At 43.3% G+C, this 18,504-nt stretch overlaps 3 protein-coding genes and 1 non-coding gene across 5 annotated transcripts; all 4 read right to left on the reverse strand.

The window, feature by feature from the left end:
- Nucleotides 1–3,642: 3,642 nt before the first annotated feature.
- On the reverse strand, nt 3,643–6,077 carry Phb1 (prohibitin 1). 2 transcript variants are annotated; one of them, XM_076822868.1, is made up of 4 exons: nt 5,934–6,077; nt 5,462–5,556; nt 4,948–5,369; nt 3,643–4,863 (listed from the first exon to the last, which is right to left on the reverse strand). In XM_076822868.1, the coding sequence occupies exons 2-4, from the start codon at nt 5,544–5,546 to the stop codon at nt 4,555–4,557; spliced, it is 816 nt and encodes a 271-aa protein (XP_076678983.1). In that variant the 5' UTR covers nt 5,547–5,556; nt 5,934–6,077; the 3' UTR covers nt 3,643–4,554. The 2 variants fall into 2 exon arrangements, with proteins under 2 accessions (XP_076678983.1, XP_076678984.1); XM_076822869.1 differs by lacking the exon at nt 5,934–6,077 and adding an exon at nt 5,656–5,842.
- A 3,172-nt stretch (nt 6,078–9,249) lies between these two features.
- Nucleotides 9,250–9,323, reverse strand: Trnan-guu (transfer RNA asparagine (anticodon GUU)). The gene has a single exon. It is a non-coding gene; the product is annotated as a tRNA-Asn (tRNA).
- A 243-nt stretch (nt 9,324–9,566) lies between these two features.
- Vhdl (larval-specific very high density lipoprotein) lies at nt 9,567–15,623 on the reverse strand. The gene is made up of 16 exons (XM_076822721.1): nt 15,520–15,623; nt 15,324–15,362; nt 14,932–15,233; nt 14,721–14,861; nt 14,478–14,654; nt 14,254–14,396; nt 13,806–14,165; nt 13,401–13,720; nt 12,709–13,328; nt 11,738–12,624; nt 11,536–11,668; nt 11,234–11,464; nt 10,804–11,148; nt 10,449–10,731; nt 10,055–10,358; nt 9,567–9,934 (listed from the first exon to the last, which is right to left on the reverse strand). The coding sequence occupies exons 1-16, from the start codon at nt 15,536–15,538 to the stop codon at nt 9,745–9,747; spliced, it is 4,494 nt and encodes a 1,497-aa protein (XP_076678836.1). The 5' UTR covers nt 15,539–15,623; the 3' UTR covers nt 9,567–9,744.
- A 1,546-nt stretch (nt 15,624–17,169) lies between these two features.
- On the reverse strand, nt 17,170–18,486 carry LOC143374578 (inosine triphosphate pyrophosphatase). Its single transcript, XM_076822826.1, has 2 exons — nt 18,175–18,486; nt 17,170–17,835 (listed from the first exon to the last, which is right to left on the reverse strand). Exon 2 carries the CDS (start codon nt 17,832–17,834, stop codon nt 17,265–17,267), a length of 570 nt encoding a protein of 189 aa, XP_076678941.1. The 5' UTR covers nt 17,835; nt 18,175–18,486; the 3' UTR covers nt 17,170–17,264.
- Nucleotides 18,487–18,504: the final 18 nt, after the last annotated feature.

Genomic DNA, 18,504 nt, shown 5'->3' on the forward strand with positions numbered 1-18,504 from the left:
ACAGCGAGGCGATCGTCCTGGCGAACGGTGGCGAGAGTCGATGCTGAGCAACGGGGTGAAGTTGGAGAACGCGCTGGGCTAACGAGCGGGCAGGTACCTAGGCTAGATGAAATTAGGGGAAGACGTCGTGATGATATTCCCCTAACTAACGCGTTCGGACAGAAATTCCCAACGGAAAGACGAATTACGGTGGCCGAGCGAGGCTCGCCGAAGAAACGTCACATTAGCCTCGAAGTGTCCGTTCCAGTTTTGCGACAGCCGTGCGTAAGATGATGGCTGGATAACGGTGGCCCTGAAGACAGCGGGTAACCCCATAGCCGTGAACCTTCTTTTCTCGTGCGCGGCTGACAATGGAAATCCACGATCGTCTCGCGGGGGTCCGCACGCGATGACCTCCGCACTTCCTGAGGACGCTTCTGAGGAGGAAACGTGTCTAACGGGAGCGTGGCTCCACTTTTTCTCTCCACCTCGAAGGCTTCACCCTTTGTTCCGTGACGAGTGGCCGGCGATTCCGCCTAGACGAAATCGGGACGTTAGACACGCGAAAGGAATCGTAGAGGAATAAACGACACGGCCGCAGAGCCTGGTTCTCTGAATTGCGGGTTATCGACACAAGTTGGCAGAGCAAACTAATCCACGCGATATTAAGCGTTAGTCGATTGCCTCTCGACAGGACACTCGAGCCCTAATGCACCCCCCAGGGATGGTGAAAGGGATGAACCGACGGTCGCGTGTATTCTGACCGGCATGGCCGCGAGATTACAGGCCGGCTCCAGGCTGGCTTCGGTGTAAATCAATCTGCTGCGGAGCCTCCCCGAGGCTTTCGCCCCGAGACCGTTCTGTTTCACGGCGGAAAAGGTGAATGGCAAGCGTACGAGGTGTCGGATGGTTCGCCCGAAACTGTGCCTTCTTGTTGCTCTACCTTGGCTCGGCCAAGTGTACAGGTATACCGTGGTCCCGAAGCTAGGAGGGAAGGAGAAAGGTGGACGAAAAAAGAAGAGCGCGGATGGCTGGACTACCGTTGGCCGTGCATCAACTAAATAGAAGACGATCAGCGACAAAATCGGGCAGGCTGCATTTATTGAAAATTACTCCTCGCGTGCGAGCTGCCCGAGAAAACGAGAGAGACAAGGGGTGAAGAGCTGCAATCCAGCGGTCGGTCGTCCCGAGCTCGAGATTATGCTAACCGAATGGCGCTTCCCTTAATCAGTTGAAACACTTTAGAGTGCAATATCTTCGCGTTCCGACCATCCGGCGTTGGGCCTCGCCTGCAGGCGCTAACCGAAAATTTGCCGGAGGAACGAGCTCCCGCTAATCGTAAGGGAACTCTAGCCATTGAAGTGACATGGGGCTAGTTCCAAGTAAAGGGGGCAAGAAATCGCGTGCAAATATTCAGCCATCGACGTTCCTAATTCGTCCGCAAGCAACAAAGTATATTCCATGCACGAGTTACCACCCCGAAATGAGCAATCAGCGAAACCGGCCAAAAGGTAACGCGGGGCATGGCCGTTTAATGTCACGACCCATCCAATTTTCCGGATTCTAATTCGGACAGTGGTCAACGAGTTTCGTTACATGCCCTGCAGTCTCGCGTCCTCCGCGATGAAAAGGGGAACGGAGCTGTGAACGCGCCATCGAGGGGCCGTTTTCGTTTCCATATTTTCCGCCTTAATTAACAACGTTTACGTTTATTACGCTGACCAGTTCAAAGCGGTAATTCCTTTTGAAAAGGGGTGCCGTCGTTCCGTTTGAACGACGCTCACGGTTATCGTGCCCACTGGTCGTGACGTACCCACTGTCCTCTAGCTTCCGCAGGCTGAATTTACTCGGCAACTTGGAATCGCGCTGCTCCGATCCAACGTTAAGCAGGAGGATCTAGGGGAGCCACGGGGACTAGGATCCCGAATGCGGCGCATCTCCGAAAATTCTGAAAGCTACGGAACGGCGAAAAGGGGCCGCCCCGCTTTAGGCGGTCGTGTCTTCGGCGAAGGCCATCGGCATATGCGGCTCGCGTGCATCAATGCAACCGTAGGGTCGCAGTAACAGGTGCAGATGCAGAGGAAGCGATCGTTAGCCCGACAGCCCGCGGTGCATGTGCGCCTATTATGATTTCTTTCGTAATTAGTCTGCTCCCCACCGCCTCCTTCTCCCACGTTCCTCGTGTGCGTATTCGGCTGTACCTATTATTTATTTCGTTGCACGCATCCATGGCCCGGGGAACATGTGCCACCCTTTGTCGCTCGCGATCCTCCGCGCCGTCTTCTGGGACACCGGCGATATTCACGACGACCTTGAACTTCCAGCCGAAATGTCGTTACGCATCCTCTTACTGCTCCCCAGCATAATCATCCGGTAATATCGTCCGCGGAAAATGTAACGCAATTGCGCGCGCCCCGCAGATTTGTTCGCCAACCCCCTGCATCGAGCCATGCCGTTTTATTGGCAATGAAACAATTTACGTGCCCGCGCGTTAGTATTTCAACCTACTAATTGCTTGCGCTTACAAACGCGTAATTGTCGCACCGGCTCCGGCAAATTTACCGAAAGCGCTGCGCGTTCAATTAACGGGATCCACAATGCAGTAGATTGGTGCGAGTATCTCGATTTGTGGATCCTAGAAGTATAAATCGTTGGGTCGATCGAACTTGATTCCCGCGAGGGTAGTGCTGCTAGGGTACAGTTTCAGGGCTCCTTGATAGCTTTGGGTCCATCAGTTACCATCGAAACGGGACAACGCTCGAGTTATGGGATAGATCCAAGACTTGTGAGGTATATATCCAAGAAACCGTCTTGCCAAGGGATTTCGCCGAGGGTTGGCTGTTTGCGCCTCTCGACAAATAAGGGGAAGTCGTTATCCCCTGGATGGGAGGAGTAATTAACTGCTTCTACCTCCTTTCTGTCCGCTCCACCTCTCAGCTAGCATCCTTCCTTTCCGGCTTCGGCTTCTACTCGAAGGAGCAGACTTAAGGAGGCCCGCTTAGGCTTTCACGGGGTCGTGTCTTCATTATTCACGCTAATCTGCTTTCGCCTCGCGCTCCTACCGCCTCCATTCCCACCCCTTGCGCCTCCAGTCTGCGACTGGTCCCGGTTAGTTTATAATTTAGTGAAAATTACACCGGTACAATCTGTCACGGCGGTGGCTCTGGATTTGAAACATTGCCAAGTAGGGGAAATTATAAAGACAGGGAGATACGACGGACATAACATTCGTTTCGATGTATGGACGCGGAACAATGAAATCGCGAGCCGAGGAAAATGTAAATTTCGATGAAAACGCACACGAAAATCGGTGCTCAAGCTTGGCGAGGTAAGGTTCAACTTAGCAACGCGTATTTCCAATTTTCGTTGCGGACCACCTTCGGTAGGAACCCCGCGGTGCTCGCCAAATTATGATGAATTGTTTTCTCTCTTAACTGGGAATGCCGACAAACGTTGCGCCGTAGCACCCCGACCGAGATGATCTTTCAACCAATTTCGAGTCGCTGATTGATCGTCGTAATCTATCGGACCCATTCCCGTGTGAACGGATCGCCCCGATGGAACCAGATAGTTGAAAGATCAGCGCACAGAGATTTTGTGAAAACGTAAGCGCGAGAGAACTTTGCGAGGGGCGAGCCAAATAAGATTTTCTAAAACTTTCCATTCTGAAAAATAACTTTTAAATCGGGGAGACCTTTACAACAATAATTACTAACATTATTCACAGGCATACTGTATGCGTGTATAAACTATTTCTACGCCGTAAACACGTTTGCTTCTCCCTGATGAATGTAACAGTTTAGGGTAAGTCATCGTGTTAAAAAATATATGTTGCATTACAGATTTTGGCGGTACAAATTCGTTTTGCAACCGGGGTTGCGTGCGTGGTATTATTTTCCGTAGCTTTGCTCTACATAGTAACCGAGGCGTTTACAAATCGATTCGATTGCGATGATGCGACGACCTTACGATGTAGCGTACGATGTAACATAAATATAAGTTGTAACAAAAGTTGTAGGATTCCTGTAAAAAATGCAATTTCCATTGCTTGACACTGAAACTATCAGAGCTGTGTGATTGCGTACTAGCACACATGAATGATCGCGTCGAGGTAGAGCCTAAAATCGGTAAATCAATAACGCCAGATTTAAGAATGCCAAGGCATTTGAATTTAAATTCAACATCGGGGCATTGAGAAACACACACAAGGAAAATGCTCACCTCATCTCGCGAAGCAAACAGAATGAATGGTTAGCTAGCAATGAACAGATGCTTTCAGTTTGCCAAGTAATTGCTACGCGACTGAGAGAAGAAAGAACGCGCCAGCATGGAATAAATCGATCAAAATTATTTGCGTACAGTAAAAGGTACAGGAACGTATTTGTTTATAAAAGATGCGAATCCTGAACTGAAATATGAATGCTATGAAATGTTATATATATATTCCTGCTATGCAACACTTTCAGGGAGCTTGCCACAGCATCTATTTTACATACACCATTATAGCATGAAAATGCATTTGTTATGATATAAATGCTCGACTTAAGTGTACAATATTTCTTCCAGTTTATCATTTTATTGCGGTAAGTTTAGTAAGACGTTCTGGCCCGGCGGCAAATAGGCTACTTGGCGGGATTTCGAGAGATTATGAGCGATATCTTCTGCGGCTTCGATTCTTCTAAGTTCGACTAAACCGTCCCCGCAATCACCAAGAGACTTTGCAATTAAACTAGCGGCCTGCGCGTCACCTTCCGCAGTAATGATAGACGCTTTCTTCTGCTGTTCCGCCCTTTCTACTAAGAAACGCGCCTTCTCCGCGTCTTGCTGCGCCACCTGCTTCAACTCCACGGCTTGTGTGAATTCTTTTCCAAAGGTTAAGTGTGTCTGAAACAGGCAATACGCGATTCAATGTCAGCGAAATATATATCGGATCGGTGTTTAACAGAGAGACAATCGTGATGCACTTACGAGAGAAATATCATCTAAGATTAATCCGAACTGTCCAGCTCTTTCCGTTAAATCTTCGCTAACCTTTTGAGAAACAATCTCTCTCTGTGTAATCAATTCCCCTGCATCAAACTGAGCAACTACTGCCTTCAATACTTCAGTAGTAATAGATGGCAGTACTCTTTCATCGTAATCTACACCAAGAATAGTATAGATCTTTGGCAGGGAATCTGGTACCGGTCTAAAGAGAATACGAAGCGTGATGTTTACATTTTGCAGATCTTTGCTTCCGGTAACGACGGGAACATTTCTTGGCCTAGATCGAATATCAAATATGATAGGTTTCTGTACCCAAGGAATGAAAAAATGTGTTCCTTCTCCCACAACATGATTCTTTATGCCCACAAATCTATCGAAGATAACAGCCCTGTGACCTCCGTCCACTGAAACAGCAATTGACACACCAGGATTACGAAACTGCGCACCGACGGATGTTTGGTGGAATCTCGATCGTAAAAAAGCGACGGGAACTAACCATTATACAGAGCAGAATTAATAACAGCTCCAGTCACAGCCAGGCCCATGCCAAGTTGCCCTAGTCTGTTGAAAAATTGTGCCATTTTCTAATACCTGAAAGAATGGATAAAAGTTAACTGCTGGAGAAGAATATTTAACGTACGATGATGCAAGACAATCGACTCTTTTAAATGATGGCTGAACGATCCTAACCTAAATCCATAAAGCGCGATTTGAATTGAAACTAGCGATAAGGAAGACTGAATTGCCGTTATGTTAAATGAATGAAAAACGCTAGAAGTACGCGAACTGAACGATCTGGATCAACTTTAAGAACATAAATATCTGGAAATGTTCTGAGCGACCGGCCGACTAGGAATCTCGGTCAATCGATTACAATTTAACACAGAATTTTCGTGATTACAATGGTCCGAACACTGTGGAAACGGTAAGTAGCTAACGACTTTTAGATTGACATAAATAATCCTTACGTAATAAATTCTGTTTCCGACGTTGGAATTAACACTTTTCTTCTCGCGTGGTGTACATGCGTGGGTAAAAGTAAAATGGAGGTCCAAATTCGGTTGAAGAGGAACTAAACAGTGGCGCCCCATGGTGATTCCACTTTTACGAGGCAAATTTAAATGCACATTTGGGAAAGGTAACAGTGTTACCTTAACACTTCGTTTGAATAATCTATATATATAAAATTCATTTTCTGTTTGTTTGTTCGTAATACAAATTTAAAGCGCTGCGTAGATTTCGTTCACATTTAAGCACATATGTTCTACACGCTCGAGCGGAGGTCACTGCATAGGTTTCGCTGACCTCATCCACTGTTACGCTCTGTTATTTAGTGAGAAATGAATACTCGCGTGGCGTTTCGATACCGGCGTGGTGAGGCACGGTAGACGTTGTAAGTGAAGTTGGTTACAGATCATGGGAGTTCGTCCTCGCGCGTAGCTAGGGTTCACAGCGATTAATTGCAGTGAGTGGAGGGGGCCACACCTACAGGAGTGGTGATAATGCGTGCGTGAACTGACGCCAGTGCCAACGCGAAGTTAGCCACGGCCAACCAGCGTTGACAACCTACTTTCCGGCGACACTGATTGGCCGTGGTTGCTTCGCGTTGACGCTGGCTTCGGCTGGCTTGGCGTTGGCGTCAGTTCACGCGCCATACCACCACTCCTGTAGGTGTTTTCCCCTCCATTCACTGCAATTAATCGCTGTGAACTGCGCGTAGCAGTACCGCCATTAACCGCCATGTCGCTACCAAGTGGCGAAGCGTCTCACGTGCTTTCTCGCTACAAAACTAGGTTACCGCGGATGTACGTGGTAGAACGATCGTTGGCTATTTTTCCTAATATTTGGATATTAACCCGATAACACCAGGTATTTCAGCTTGTTACACATATTCTTAATGACAAATAGGTAAACGTAGGATGTTTTTTAAATAAGTCGATTATAATTTTAGTGAATTTAAAGTGTACAAAATAAAAAAAAGAATCGCCCTCGAGTGGGCTGGAACCACCAACCTTTCGGTCAACAGCCGAACGCGCTAGCTTTTTTTTTAAATGTGTTTATTTAGCCAGAACAAAATTATGAATACATAACATTCTTATACGTATCTACAGGTATAAACACAGACGATTATGGCATCTCGTTTAAAATATAAAGGAACTTTTCATACTTACAGTAATTTGTACTGTTATTCAACCCTGCATAACCTATGGCAGAACAGATGGAATATATATATATATATATATATATATATATATCGCTTGAGTTTACAATCACTGATGACCTGCAACAAGGCACTGTATATATTAAAAAGGATAGGTGCGTTTACAGTGCCTTGTTGCAGGTCATCAGTGATTGTAAACTCAAGCGATGAGGTGATGCCACTGGTTTGAATCTTGAATTTCTTGTGTGGTAGCATGACTCGGATGAGCATCTCTGGCAGTTCCTGCATTGGAACAGTTTGTTTGAATAATCTATGTGTATATATATATATAAAATTCATTCTCTGTTCGTAATCAAGAGACACAGAATGCTCTATAACGCCACACACCGCTAAAAAGAACCCTTTGATTATCGAATCTCAATAATGGTTAATCCGATTTATTTTTTAATCGTCTGAATGGATAGCTTGGGTTTGATTTACATAAGAAAAGTGTCTTCATTTTGTTCCTACGTGCCTTATGAGCTGAGATATTTTGATGTAAAGTTGCAATTTGCCGAATTTTATGTTAAGAGATTTTTCTCCATTGTCAAGTGTTGGCAAGAGGGGAACATGAAAGGGAGAGGAAATGTCTCTCAGGTACGTCGTTCATTGGATGAAGGTTTCGGCCCATCGCGTAACAAATTGTTGTCACGTGAGAGCCAGACCAGCACATCTGTCAAGGTAAACGTAACCTAGCTAGTGTCAATCAATCATAACCTGCCAAGTGTCAAATAAGGTAAGTTGTCAAAATTTTTTAAATGTCACGAATTTCTTACACCATATAGGACACTGAATTATTGTCTCAATTAACAAGGTAAGTCGCCAAAATTTTTTAATAGACTATATAGAGCTTATAGAAACAAAGGCGACGGACAGACTTAGAAATTGTCCAGAGAAGGTTAGATAGACAGAGGAGCATCTTCTTTTATACAAGTTTCTGGAAATTTGTCAATTAAGGTAAATCGACAAAATTTGTCAAAAGACATAGAATTAAGAATTAAGAAAATTATAGTGGATTGCTTGCAATGTAGAGCAAGTCACATTAGTGAAGAAAGTACGCTGAAAACACATCTTCCTTGATTCTTTTCAATCTTTTGTGAAAGACATTTGTAATACTTTGAAATCCACAGTAGTTGCCACGCTATTCATTAATTTTATTAGTTTCCCATTAACAATATTTTAATTCATCAATAAACATACTAAATTAATTTTATTTCAACACCAATAAATTGTGCGTTAAAAATATCAGATCTCTCCACTCATTTTCGCTGAATTACTATTAGCATTTAAATTTCCTGCAACAAGACTTTCTGCCATACACTCTCACCTCCTTCAAACACATTTTGTAGTCTCTACACTTACTATAGCAAAGGGCCACTCTATTTCTATGTAAGTTCTACTTTATGTTGTAACTAAAATGTGGATTTTATATATTTACAAGATAATCGAAGCAGAAGATGATTCAGTGTGATTTACGTCAGAGAAAAATATTTATTGTGACATAGTATTATATTAATTAAACAATTTTATTCAGCTTCAATCCTCTGTTTACTTCTTGTATGTTTGGTTCATATCTGAAAACTCAAATTTAAACTAATTCCACTAATCCAATTGTCTTGAAGTTTTGCAGGCATGTGTAGTTTGGATGACAATACAATATATTTAAAAAAGAAAAATAACCCCGAGGGGTTGAAAAAATTATCCAGTCATCAATAAATACTACAAAATGTGTGAAATCTCCACCTATTTACATTTTTTCAAATTCGCGTGACGTTTCCATACCGTAAGTGAAGTTGGTTACAGATTACGTGGGTCCGTTCTCGCGTGTAGCAGTACCACCATGTCCCCACCAGGTGACGAAGCATCTCGCGCACTTTCTCGCGAGAGAACTGGATTACCGCAGATATATATGTTGGAATGATCGTTGGGTACTTTTACCAATATTTGGATATTAACCCGGGTAACACCGGGAATTTCAGCTTATTACACATATTCTTAATGACCAATAGGTAAACGTAGGATGTTTTTTAAATAAGTCGATTATAATTTTTGTGAATGTAAAGTGTACAAAATAAAAAAATAGTCGCCCCCGGGTGGGCTCGAACCACCAACCTTTCGGTTAACAGCCGAACGCGCTAGCCGATTGCGCCACGGAAGCAACTGCCAAGTTCGTCGATTATAAAGTTTATACTACAAATATTCATATATATTATTTAAAAAGCTATCGTATATTAACATTAGTGAAAATCATTCTAAAATAAAAATATTTACATTGGAAGCCAGTAAACGAAATAGAAAATACGGATATCAAGTGTAAATAGTAGATGGATGGATATACTAATAAATTGTTTTTAAATTACCCGATATAGTCCGACGAAGGCGAAGAGAAAATGATCAGGGGTTACCCAAAATATAAGTTTATTCGTTCGCTGTTTTCTTTTACATCCTTGCTCTGCGTAGCTCTAAAATAATCACGGTCTCTTGTTTTATGGAACTAATGAGCACTTGTAGCTCGGTTAACTTCGGCTAAACACACTTCATCAAATACAGGGAATATTTGAATGATTTCTCTTCATTTTTTAATGTTCTGCGAGGGTGTACACGTTTAAAGGCTGAGTCGCATCTATTCCATTCATGGAACGACACAATCCATCTACTTCTCCTCGAAGCGCGGTACTGCCTACCACAGACACACTGTTTACTGTGTAATGGATACTTACTGGTATCCATGTCGAATCGATATTCAGGTGATCATAATTTGCCGTCAATCTGTAAAAAGGAAAACGCGTTATTAACTACTATAAATTTATTTGGGAGGGTGTTCCAAATCTCTCTGTCATCTGGTATGAACGCAAGACAGTTACAGTTGAGGAAGGACAATAAACTCACCTCATATCGTACGAGTCTATATCTTTTTCTGGTACTAGAACGCCCATTTTGTGATTGTCAATGACTTTACCGTTGACGGTGACCACGACAGCAGCAGGTACGACATTGCGAGGTACTATTTCCATTACATGTTTACCAAAATAGATCTTCGTGGCTAATCTGTTTCCGTTTATCCATTTGACAAATACGCTGAACGTTTGTTGACGCGCGTCCCCAGTTAAAAGGGTCCATTTGTCAGGTACTACGAACGGAGTCATGGTCCTATCGTAAGTGGCAAGAATCCGAGGGTGGATCGTACAAATCTCTACAAAAGTGAGAAACATTGTTCTTAATAAAACAGCAATGTCTTTTTATTATTGTTATAACACCTGTTGCCAATCAATTAAAAGCTTACTTCTGTTACCGGAGATGACATCTCCCAACATCGAATTAGAGAAATGAACGTTGTCCATCAAGGTATTCCATATCTCGTGACCGAATGGCAGTTGAAGTAATTTGTAACTGCGGGATGATTGGAGAACGGTTACGTCTGCGTTATGTGACCCGGCTGAATATTGTACGAGAATTTTTAGATTCCCGTGATCCGTATGATTCAACGTGTACGAGATGTGTGGGAAGAAATGAGACAGTAGCACATCTTCAAACACATGGCTGGCCATTTCCACGGAGGGAGGTAGCTAAAGAGCGAATGGGGTAATTTAAAAAAAAAAGTATGGTAATTCGATGATTCTTCAGTGATCAACATTTACCTTCTTCAGTTGTACGTTCGTTGTGTACTTCTTTAGGGTCGTGTGAAGCATAGCCTCGAGCACGCATGGCCAAGTCTTAGGCACACTCTCGGTTTGTAAATCCCGATGCTGCTTATGAGATTGACAAGCTTCATACGCATCAATGTGGTGTGCGTGGCTCATCTGTTCGTCCGACGTTTCACCGACCACATTAAATATGACTTCCATGTCATCGCGCGCGCACGTAGTGTTCGTCGTCGGTCCCATGGTAATCGTTAATTTCGTGTTGGTTTTCTTTTCCGTATTTTCAAAGTTTAGTATATCCGTATCGACACTTGGATAGTTCCGCTGGCCCTCGATGCATATCTAACGAATAAAATGATTTACCCATTACTTTCTACCGGAAGTGTTAATAGTATCTAGCATGAAATAATTCTCAGATCCTTTGAACCTGCAGATTTTGCTCTTCCGGAGTGGCACGGGTGATCGTGATTTTCATGTTGTTGTCCACATGTCCTGGCGAGAGGTTAATGTTAATGTTTGCATCCCACAGTCTCATAGATTTTCTGGTGGAAGCTGACTTAACGTCCATTGTTCCATGGACACCGAACCTCATTTGAGTGAATATATGCAATGGGTTAGAGGCGAAACTTTCGATCTTGACTTTGGCCATTAATTCGACCTAAGTTTAGCAGTAAGAACAATTAAAGTTAAAGGAAAGACCCCACTAGCGAATAGTTTTGTCCAACTTACGTGGGAAGCCGGATGGACGGTGCTAGGCTCAAGTTTCATCAGACTCGAGCAACTTGCGTCGTGCGACGAAATCATATCGTTCTGTATCTTCTGACGGAGTCGCATAGCGAGCCGCACCAAATTCATGTAGCCCCTGTACGTGGAAAACAAACTTCATTACTATTCCGTTACCTCTGAAATTTAAAGAAAGCTTAATACATACATTGGCCTGTCGTGGTTCATTGGAATTGTCTCATGCCAATCGACACTGGGCAGAGGGGTAACGTGGCCCTCGCAATTATATATTGCTGTGAGGAATCGAAGGGCAGTGTCCTTCGAATCGACACTGAGCTCATAGGTCTTGTTGCTTATGACACCGGTAACGTTCTGGATATGAAGACAAGTGGCGCAACTGTTTGTCAAAACTCCGCTTTCGTCATCTGTGACAGTAACGTAGTTCTTGGCGTGTGTCAATAATCCAGTAATCGAGTACTCTGTGACTGGCAATCTTGCCAATGTCATTACTACGCTCTTTTTGTCTTTGTCGTAACTAACAGTCGCTTCGGTAGCCAAGACAGCGTCACAAGTTCCTGCCCTACGAATCGAGTGCCATGCATCAGCAATAGGGTTGTAGATCGACATGACGTATTCTCCATGTTTCCATTGCTGGTATTTCATCTTCAATTCCAGTTTCGTGAGATACCACTCCTCCAGAGGCACAGGAACGACACTTCCTTTCAAAGAATCAAGGTTGGGTGTCCTCGTAGCTAAAATAGCCGGCACACCAAAGTCAGTGGGCACATGCATTTCGAAGTGGTCGTCGTAAAGAATGTGCTGGAGATTAATCTGGGCAATGTTCTCTTTCCATGATTTCAGATCTGTGAAGAGTTTCATCCAGGTATGCCTGTTGTAATGCAACACCCTAACGACATTATCGTTCCATGTCAAAAATATGCATATCTGGATGGGCTTGGTGGCAGGCATATTTATAGCCGCTTTAGTTAACACGCGCTTCACGTTCTCATTGGTGACTTGTCTATCGACGTTACTGAACACTTCGTTCTTAATATTCCTCACGATCTCTGCTAAGTTGTCGATGTGCCAATGAACCTAGGATCAGAACACGGAAAGTACATAATGAAAGGCCAGGTTTATTATAAGAACAGTACTACTGCAACAAATCAGAATACTCACTCCCCATCGACTGACAGGTTTCCGAGCAACAGATGTAAAGTGGTCGACCGAGCCAACATATGGCAAACCCGTCTGTTGATTCATGATCAGAGAGACTTTGACAGCGTCACCATGTCCAAAAACTTGGTCGAACGAATCGACGTGGAACTTGGTGGAAAGTGGGCCAGGAGCCTGTCTCATCCTAGTGAACCGTAATATCTTGCTAGCCGTTTCTTGGAGTGGCGCGAGGCAAGGGTCAACGGATTCGGCGAGCCCCTTAATTGTCTCTACATGGTAGTTGTACAGGTGCTCATCTTTCTCGTAAACCATGAACCAGTACATGTTCATGAGACGCCCTGTATCAGGCCCTGCATTCATCAGCACTTCATAAGCGACAATTCTAAGTGTATGCGGAAGGGTGGTGTTGGCAAGAATCGGCCAGAGCAAGTCGTAGGCATACTGCCTTAGTTCAGTAACCACTTTCATGATGGCCCAAATGGCTTGGATACGGATACTTATTGGTTCCTCAGAAACTAAAACCTCGCCGCGGATGATTGGCTCCAGAATAGTTAGAATGTCAGTGACGGCAACATTCTTGATGGCCATCAAGTACACCATTTTCATCTCGTAACTTGGTTCATCTGTAAAATGGTCGTGGGACATGTTAAAGGTTAATTGCAACAGTAGTATGAAGCTTCATGTAGGATACTGACTTAGGAGATGTTGCCTGAACTGCAGGAGGTACTCGGTCAGAAGGGTGTTGGTAGTTCCGTTTGCGAAGGTCCTGTGAACCAGCGTAGCGAAGCAGAGTATGCTAGCTTTCTTCACTTCGGTGGAAACGGAGTCGCCGAACTTGAGGAGGTCCTCCATATCTAGCAGTAGCTCTTCGGAAGGAATCTTCACGTGCATCGGAAGTTTGTTGAGCATCGTGATTGCAGTCAAATCCGAAACAGCCTTCTCGCGAATTACGTTTCGCGTGAAGAGACACGCAGCCGTGGTTCCTACGTTTGGCACCATTCCCAGGAAGATGTTTCTAACGAGCAAATATCAAAATAGTTAATTCCAGATCAGATTATTATGACACCTTCTCAGTAATTAGCAAACATCAGTGTACACACTTATTGGTATTTTTGGAGTTCACAATGTCATGGAACACTTTCTCTAATGACTCAACATTCATGAAACCCATAATGTGTAGAATCCTATTTAATGCCTGACCATGCTTCCACTCTGGCGGTTTCATCTCCATGTGATTTTCTTTGAGATAGCCAGCAGCTTCATCTAATATCTTCTTCACTTTAATAATAAGTTCGTTTTGATTAACATGATGTCGCCCTTGGGTCACGTCTAGATCACCAGTAACAGCATGCTTCGTGTCCGGCTTAGTGAAAGTAATATCGCGATCAAGTGGAATGTTTTGGTCCGTCAGCGATACTTCGTGATGTACCGGGGAAATGCTACTAAGGACCAATGTTTGGCTGTAAAAACAAGTGTGTTTTATGAGTTGAAATTCAAAAGATTCGCACATGTATCGAGCTGCAGTAAAAAGTATGATTGTAAAATTACTTGGTCAAAAGATAGTGGGCCTCTGCCCTAGCCCGCCAAGGGAAATAGTTGATAACTGAATGGCCAATTAGTTTATTAATGAGAATCTCCTGGCCTCGGTCTGTAACCTCGACCACTCGCCTGCTGGCAGTGGTCATGCCATCCTGCAGGGAAGCAAACAACCAAAATACGTGAAGTTACAAAGAATTTCGAGGCTGCTCGTGATTCGTTTAATATTTTAGTACCTCTTCGCTGACGTGACATTTCTCGGGCTCGATGTGGTTGAATGTTTGGTAAGAGAAGTGGGTACAGTTCTTCGGTTCGTGGAACTTTGTGATCACCAAGTCATTGCTGAGTCCCGGGGTAACTTGGTTCTTCGGTTGCACGTTGTACGCGACTTGACAGGAGCCGTGAATGGTATTCTAGTGGTAACAACCAAAGAGAACATTAACCAAAAGCCCCGGATGTTCCCATCAGTCGTTACCTACCTCGTGAGTTATAAAACTGTGCGACTGCACCGAGTTCTGCGGAAAGATGTTGACCATATCCAATTGCAGCATGGCGGCAATGGCTTTCTTTATGTTCTTCGACCACTTGCTCTCATTACCCTCGAATTTTATGCCATGCAACTGGAAGAGAAAATTTGAATTTCATTCTTCTTCCTCTCGTAATAAAAGTAATTCGTTTTAATATACTTACTCGACCATTTTCGTCGAAAACGATGACGAAGGGGGTCTGGATCACTTCGGCGGCTTCGGGAAGCAATTGTGGTACAGTCGGGGGATGCTCGGAATGCACCGCACGCCCGTTGTAAAGTTCGTGCGTTACATTATGTAAGCGAATGTAATAGGCATTCTGCAGCGTCGGGTCGCTATTATAATGTTGGGCAGTAAGAAGCGAGTCGATGAAAAACTCAGATGCATGTGGAGCCGGTTCGATAATTCCGGCCTTCACGTCGACCGTGTATTTGTAAGTCACGACTTTTCCATGGGGGAAGTAAGCTGCGATAAGGTTCGATAAAGTTAGTTACGCAGTTGCACTTGCGAGTGACAATTTCAAGAATCGTTAGGCCGTAACTTCGACGAACGTACCTGGAACGGCGAGCGCCGCAGCTAGGAACCCCAGCAATACTGAAAGGACGAGAATTGTTTTAGAATACTTTATATCGCAATGGATAAACTATAATTGGAAAACGCGTGAGAATTATTTCTGCGATTTCCCGGGCATGATGGACGAGAGAATATTAATAACTCGAGGACCTTCCCTTCATCCCCTTCCTTCACTTACCGATTAGGACCTTCATCATAGGAAGCCCCTTCACGAAAGACTGGTAACGCTGCCGGCCAGCTTTCTCCTTTTATAAGGCGAAGCATCATCGGATCCCCGTAGAATAAGAAAGTGCAAGTGTATTGTGATAACCCCTCGGAACAGGGCGTTAAGAGCTGACCATTCCGGTGTAATCAATGCAAAAGATAACCCGTTCGAGCATCATTGCAACGAGCGAATCTTAAAAATATCTCCTAACTCGGCTCTTCAAGTTTTTGCATTCTGCGCGTTCCCGTAATAATGGATTGCGGTAATAGAGTCTGCCGCGTTTGTCTTCAAATTTCCTTCTTCTTCAAACAATATATCACGCGCCATTCATCTCAGTCGCCACGCTCGCAGGGAAACAAGTAAAGCATATATGAAACACTAGCTTAAAGTTCCCGGCGTTGCCCGGGTTATGTGTATATCTTTTTTCGAAGAAGGGGTTGGATTTTTTTATCAAAATTTCTTAGCGAACACCTAGGGGCTAAGAGGAACCTACCTACCAAATTTCATGGTCATAGGTTCAGTGGTTCCAGAGAAATCGTGATACAGTCAGTCAGGACGTCTTCTTTTATATATATAGACTATTCTGTACTACCTGGAGATCCAGCGATGAGTCTACTCGATATACTTTATCGCGCAGAACACGCTGGTACACTACAATGCTTCCGACGATACATAATTGTATGTATAAGAAGAAAGTTTCTTCGGGGCGAAAAAGTTAAAAGACAACCCCAGAATTCGTTTCCATACACCAAACTGCGAGATGGTGTATGCCGTAAAAGTCATGAGGATCAGTTGATTCCAATATTTAAACTTGAACTGATATGAAATCCATAGTGATAAAAATCAGCGAAATTGTTCTTGCGTTTTCTACAACCATAAATGAGTTGTATTATTCAGTTCCGTACAATAAAAATGTGACGAAACGATTGGAAACTTTCCTCGAAATTCTTTTTGTAATCGTAAGGTACAATGTTGCCAGAATTATTGATTAAGAAGTTTAATTAATTTTATCAACAATACTCGCCGAAAGAAGAACTCGGGAACGATAACATATTTACCGTGGTCCGTTATGATCGAAAATAATGCAAATGTATATTTACGATACGTTCCGTCGCTAAAGTCAGCATGCATACATTACCGTTATTAATAATCGTATATTTATTTTCGTGTTTACTTTCGCTGAAATTTCATTAAAAGGAGATATCTATTTGTGGATAACCAGTACAGGTAATACTCAATATTATTGCATCATTAACTAAACGTATCGATTCGTCATGGAATATTGATTACCGGCATTAACTTTTAAGTAATGCTTTTCATAAAAATCGGACAGTGTGAAGAAAAAGAGGGCACATCTGTGACTAACAATTGCTTATATACATATATGCCTACGATTACAAATATATCTTTGTAATTTCTGCGCAAAACTCGAGATACAGGGGAGCATATCCGCTATCGTTGCGTCGGTCGAAATGTTTTCAACGTCCAATCATCTTCGATAAAACATGGAAATTACTTGTCAATATTGTGTCAAAATGCCGAGCGTGTTTACTGAAGATATTCAATCACTCGTAACAAAAGATAGATTTATATGGAAGAAGGGAATAATAAATCAAGTTCCGCTTGGGAGTGGCCATTTTATTTGAACTTAACAGGTGTACAAATAGCTTATCATCATTAAGTCAATACTGCTCTTCCGCGGGGAGTAATGTATCGTATCAATGTGCATCATTCAGGAAATAATCTTTCAATTTCTCTAGTGCCTTACTGCGATGAGATATTTTATTCTTTACTTCTTTGGGCAGTTCCGCGTAAGTTTTGTCACTATCTAGAGGCTGGAAGCACGGATCCCAGCCAAAATCCCGCGATCCTCGAGGGCTCACGATGGTTCCTTGAGTGCGACCTTGGAACAATATAATTGGATCGTCCGATGTTCCGGCGCAATAAGCGAAAGTGCAGACCGCTTCCGCGGTTTTATCTTCCCAGCCATGAAGCATCTGGTGAAGACCTTCCGGGCCCAGTTTGTCCAAAAACCATTTAATGTAAGGCCCAGGCAGTCCCTTCATCGCGTTGAAGCATAAGCACGTGTCTTCGATGATAACCGGACCTTTTATTAGATCAGCCGCAGCTCGACATTTCATTTCACAAATATCATCTACCTGTCCTTGGTACTCAGGAAGATCGATCTTTTTACTCGTGATCTCCCGTGGAAAATTCTTCCCCAGAATGGCGATGAATTCCTCCAGCTTCTTCGCGTTTCCGGTTACAAACACTATTGGCTTGGACATGCTGCGAAGAATGATACGAAAACAGTTTAATCAGAGAAATGTCTTGGAAGCGTTGCTTCTTTTTCTTCAGCTCGAAACATTCAGTTCACCTGACTTAAAAAAGACTTATAATACTACGAATGTTTGAAGAGAAGGACTATGGACTTAAATTTCGCGCCATTCCTTTACACCTTCAGTTGGTAAGCATACTGCCGGCCAGCATGTGCTTTATGGCACCGTGAAACACGTTGCTCTTTTCTCAAATAAATTCTGTTTAACTGCAGTTAAAAAACACGCACAGGGACTCATCTTATCTTACAACGATACTATACTACAGATATACATTCGTAACACAACTAACTTTCAACAGCCGGCGAAAGACGAAACGAAATGGACACTTGCAAGGCAATGCACCTTCTCGACAGTGCTGCCAAGTGCTGCTAACCGTAATCCCCCTACTAACTTGCTACAAACATACTACAAGCATTTTTGTAATTATTAAAATAAAAAAATACAGTTCTCGAAACCTCCTTTGTTCGAATTTTATTTCCGGGAAATGCTCAAAGTTAAAAGAGACTCCTCCCGGTTAGCATCCATTCATCGAGAAGTTACGCATTTCGTACAACTTCGTTGGGATTTTAAATACTTTGTTTAATTATTGCCTTTTAATTATTTAAACAATCATTGTTTG

This window comes from Andrena cerasifolii, chromosome 11 (genome assembly GCF_050908995.1).
Source record: "Andrena cerasifolii isolate SP2316 chromosome 11, iyAndCera1_principal, whole genome shotgun sequence".
In the NCBI taxonomy this organism is placed as follows: Eukaryota; Metazoa; Arthropoda; class Insecta; order Hymenoptera; family Andrenidae; genus Andrena; species Andrena cerasifolii.